The sequence below is a fragment of the Daphnia pulex genome, chromosome 12 (assembly GCF_021134715.1).
Source record: "Daphnia pulex isolate KAP4 chromosome 12, ASM2113471v1".
Classification (NCBI taxonomy): domain Eukaryota; kingdom Metazoa; phylum Arthropoda; class Branchiopoda; order Diplostraca; family Daphniidae; genus Daphnia; species Daphnia pulex.
In genome coordinates this window covers 3,925,889-3,928,924 of record NC_060028.1, presented here as the reverse complement: position 1 = coordinate 3,928,924, position 3,036 = coordinate 3,925,889, and the positions used below count along the sequence as shown (strand labels likewise).

At 35.9% G+C, this 3,036-nt stretch overlaps 1 protein-coding gene across 1 annotated transcript; it reads right to left on the bottom strand.

Annotated features, from left to right (window-relative positions):
* Positions 1 to 860: 860 nt before the first annotated feature.
* LOC124208878 lies at positions 861 to 2,555 on the bottom strand. Its single transcript, XM_046606746.1, has 3 exons — positions 1,884 to 2,555; positions 1,554 to 1,820; positions 861 to 1,469 (listed from the first exon to the last, which is right to left on the bottom strand). The coding sequence occupies exons 1-3, from the start codon at positions 2,054 to 2,056 to the stop codon at positions 1,424 to 1,426; spliced, it is 486 nt and encodes a 161-aa protein (XP_046462702.1). The 5' UTR covers positions 2,057 to 2,555; the 3' UTR covers positions 861 to 1,423.
* Positions 2,556 to 3,036: the final 481 nt, after the last annotated feature.

The following is a 3,036-nucleotide window of genomic DNA, read 5'->3' as shown; positions in this document are numbered from 1 at the left end:
GTAGAAAAGCTAAGTGAATGGATGTCTGGAAACTACAGAAAAATTTTCCAAGTAATTCATTTTAATCTTGAACATAAGTAAGTTGAATTAAAATTTAGACATTCTTTAGGGCATGAACGATCAAGAATCGAGAATTCCACGATGTGGGATCAATCCACACCTAATATGTCGTATCCCCTGTGTTAGGCAGTGATGACTTTCTCACTGGTTCCATCCATCTCTATTTTACGAATCCTCATATAGTTTAACCGACGCGCTAACCACTATACCATGCGCGTCTGTGAATACATAACCATTTTTATAAATCAACTTTTAACCCGCCGACACTCGATTCATTGCGTTGCAAATTTTTAATATTGACAGACCTGTATATTTTTCTTTAAAGAAAATAAAAGAATAATTAAATATTTTAAATTCCCAATAGAATGTTAGCAACATATGAGCTGTTCTATGTCAACATAGTGGTTCAAATCTGGTTTCTTTTGTGAAACTTTTATGTAACCATATTACATCATTTTTATTAACATTAACTATTTTGGAGATGCTTGCCGTTTGCAAAATATAATTAATAACTATATTTTATGCTGGTTAAGGAATTAATTGAAACGAGGGTTGATGACAAATGCAGTTGTTATCACTGACATTGAAATCAGCACGTAGGCGTCACCAACGGTGAAGCCTGGGTGAAACGTTTTTGAATAAATGTGGCCACATTAAGAGAACGTTCCAATCTAAATCGAAAATTCAAAATTGGTTTCCACGGAATTAAGAATTAATGCACATTTCAGTTAATAAACGAATGCAATAAATAAAAAACGAGGCTATGTGTATAGTAGACAGGCGCGAAAAAAAGGGATTTATTTTTGAATTGTCGTTTGTATATTGAAAGTCGATAACATGTTATCACAGGGAATTAATTTTGAGCAGCGTTGAATACGTGCAAGGTCAAACAGTTTAACCAGAACATCTAACCGAAAATCTTCAATATATCATTCTTTCGAATGGGGATTCATAAACTGCCTGGCAAAATATTGCAGAAAATGCAGCCTCAATGAATAACCAAGAGGAATAAGAAACGCTTAGGTACGACGGGGGAATAAATAGTTATTTATACAGTGATACTTTAGAAAATCAATCCAAAAAAGAGTTTTAACAAGAGAATTTTGCTGTCAGTCTACCTCGAGTAATGCAAACGTCAACCCCCTCCTTCCCTCGACTTAATGGTCGCTCAGCGACAATTTTCCATTACTATCTAAACGAGCCGTCTGAGTATGAAATTTCACTTGAAGTGATTTACCGTTGAAAAGGACGCTCTGGATGAATCGATACTGTCAGCCTTTGACGTAGATATGACCATCTTTCTCGCCGACGTGTTTGAGGGTTGAAGTCAGCTGATATGTTTCCAAATCGAGATTCAGACTCTTTAACTCGCTTGTTCAGAATAGAATCTCAGGCCGTTTCGCTCGATGCTGTATAATTATTAGAAAGAGACATGTCATAGATGAAGAGCCATATAACTTATACGATTATTTTTTATGTATTCGAAAATTTACCGGATTTCTTTTTCTTCAGACTTGGAATTCCACATTTCTTTGGATGACATGTGATGGAAGAACGACGAAGCCGGACAGCCGCAAGGTCTCTGCATGATAACTTGATGCAAATCAATCTTTTTCCACATATTATCTCTCTCTGAGATCAGTTCCTCGAATGATTTGAAGGATTCCCAACAAGTACGGACGCCAGCTTCGTCAATCACATATGCGACTCCACGTTGATTACTCGAGAATTTGATTGAGTAGGGCGTAAATTTGACATAACTTGAAAAGTAAAATAACTTAAAATTATTGAGAAACAGTAAATCATGCTTAATACCAATTTACCAAGCCTTTCCAGAGTGAAGAGTGAAACATCCGAACAATCCTCGTTTGTTCTTTAGCACATATCCCAAAGGACGCGAGAATCCCCAATTCGGCAAGTTGCTGTAAGAAAATACAGAGATTTCCGAAAGCATATTTTCAATAAAAAATGAGCCGTTTTCTGTGGTGTACATCATGAAATTTTCAGGCGTAGAATCATTTTCGGAATTCAGAGGGAAACCTTGAAATTCATCTTCTTCATGAATGCCAACTGGAAGAAATGGTGTAACAGGAAAATATGGATGAAGATCATAGCTTTCAGCAGGTTGGTTGAAGGTCAAACTTTCAGGGTAGATTTCATAGCTTGTTTCAGGGATTTGTGGTACTGGCCAATGTTGGTGTTCGTAAAAGGTGTGTTGTCTGGGTATGAAATGTCAAGCTCTTCATGCAGTAGCTGTTTGACGGTGCCAAGTTTGCATGCACGCACATTGCGGTATCTTGCTGAAACAAAGCCATGTGAGGAGATTGCATGACATACACGGTATTTGGATTGTAGTTCACAGGGCTCATGGCAAGGGTGTCTTCTTCTAATTCAAATAGGAAATTTTGAAGTGGTTCATGTTGGATAACATCAGAAACACACTGATATTCAAGGTTTTCCTCATTGGCATCTGGAATATAATCTGCCGTAAAACAAAAGTGAACAGAACATTAGACAGCATGCAGACAAGAAACCACTCAATTGTATTAACTGACTAATAAATTAAAAGGGCTTTTCAACTTAAAAACTTTCCTTGCTGTTATAGTTAATTGTCACTTATATGTAAAACAAAAGCAATGAAGAATAAAGTTAAATCTCAAGATAGAAATTGTGCTTAGAAAATCACTGTTTGAACACTTATTAATACAGATTAAAGAAATGGATGTCTGAAAAAACCTGAGAAATAATATTCAGAAGGACAGATTTCATTTATTGCTGGTCACTTTCATTTTGCGCCTCTTGTTCACACAAATAATTCGCCAACCAAAATAAAAATTCATCCACCCAAACATCGATGGGATTAGAGTTGGGATCAAAACTTGTTTAGGAGAAAAAACTATGACGGTAAAAGTCTAGTTTAACTACCTGATTTTTGCTATACCTTACTTTAATAATAAAGTATAGTATAGTAAAAAA

Coding starts and splice junctions, on each gene's coding strand:
- LOC124208878 (XM_046606746.1), bottom strand. CDS start 2,056: ATGATGTACACCACAGAAAACGGCTCATTTTTTATTGAAAATATGCTT. Junction 1,821..1,883: donor CTTCACTCTGGAAAGGCTTG/GTAAATTGGTAT, acceptor TTACTTTTCAAG/TTATGTCAAATTTACGCCCT. Junction 1,470..1,553: donor TCTGAAGAAAAAGAAATCCG/GTAAATTTTCGA, acceptor ATAATTATACAG/CATCGAGCGAAACGGCCTGA.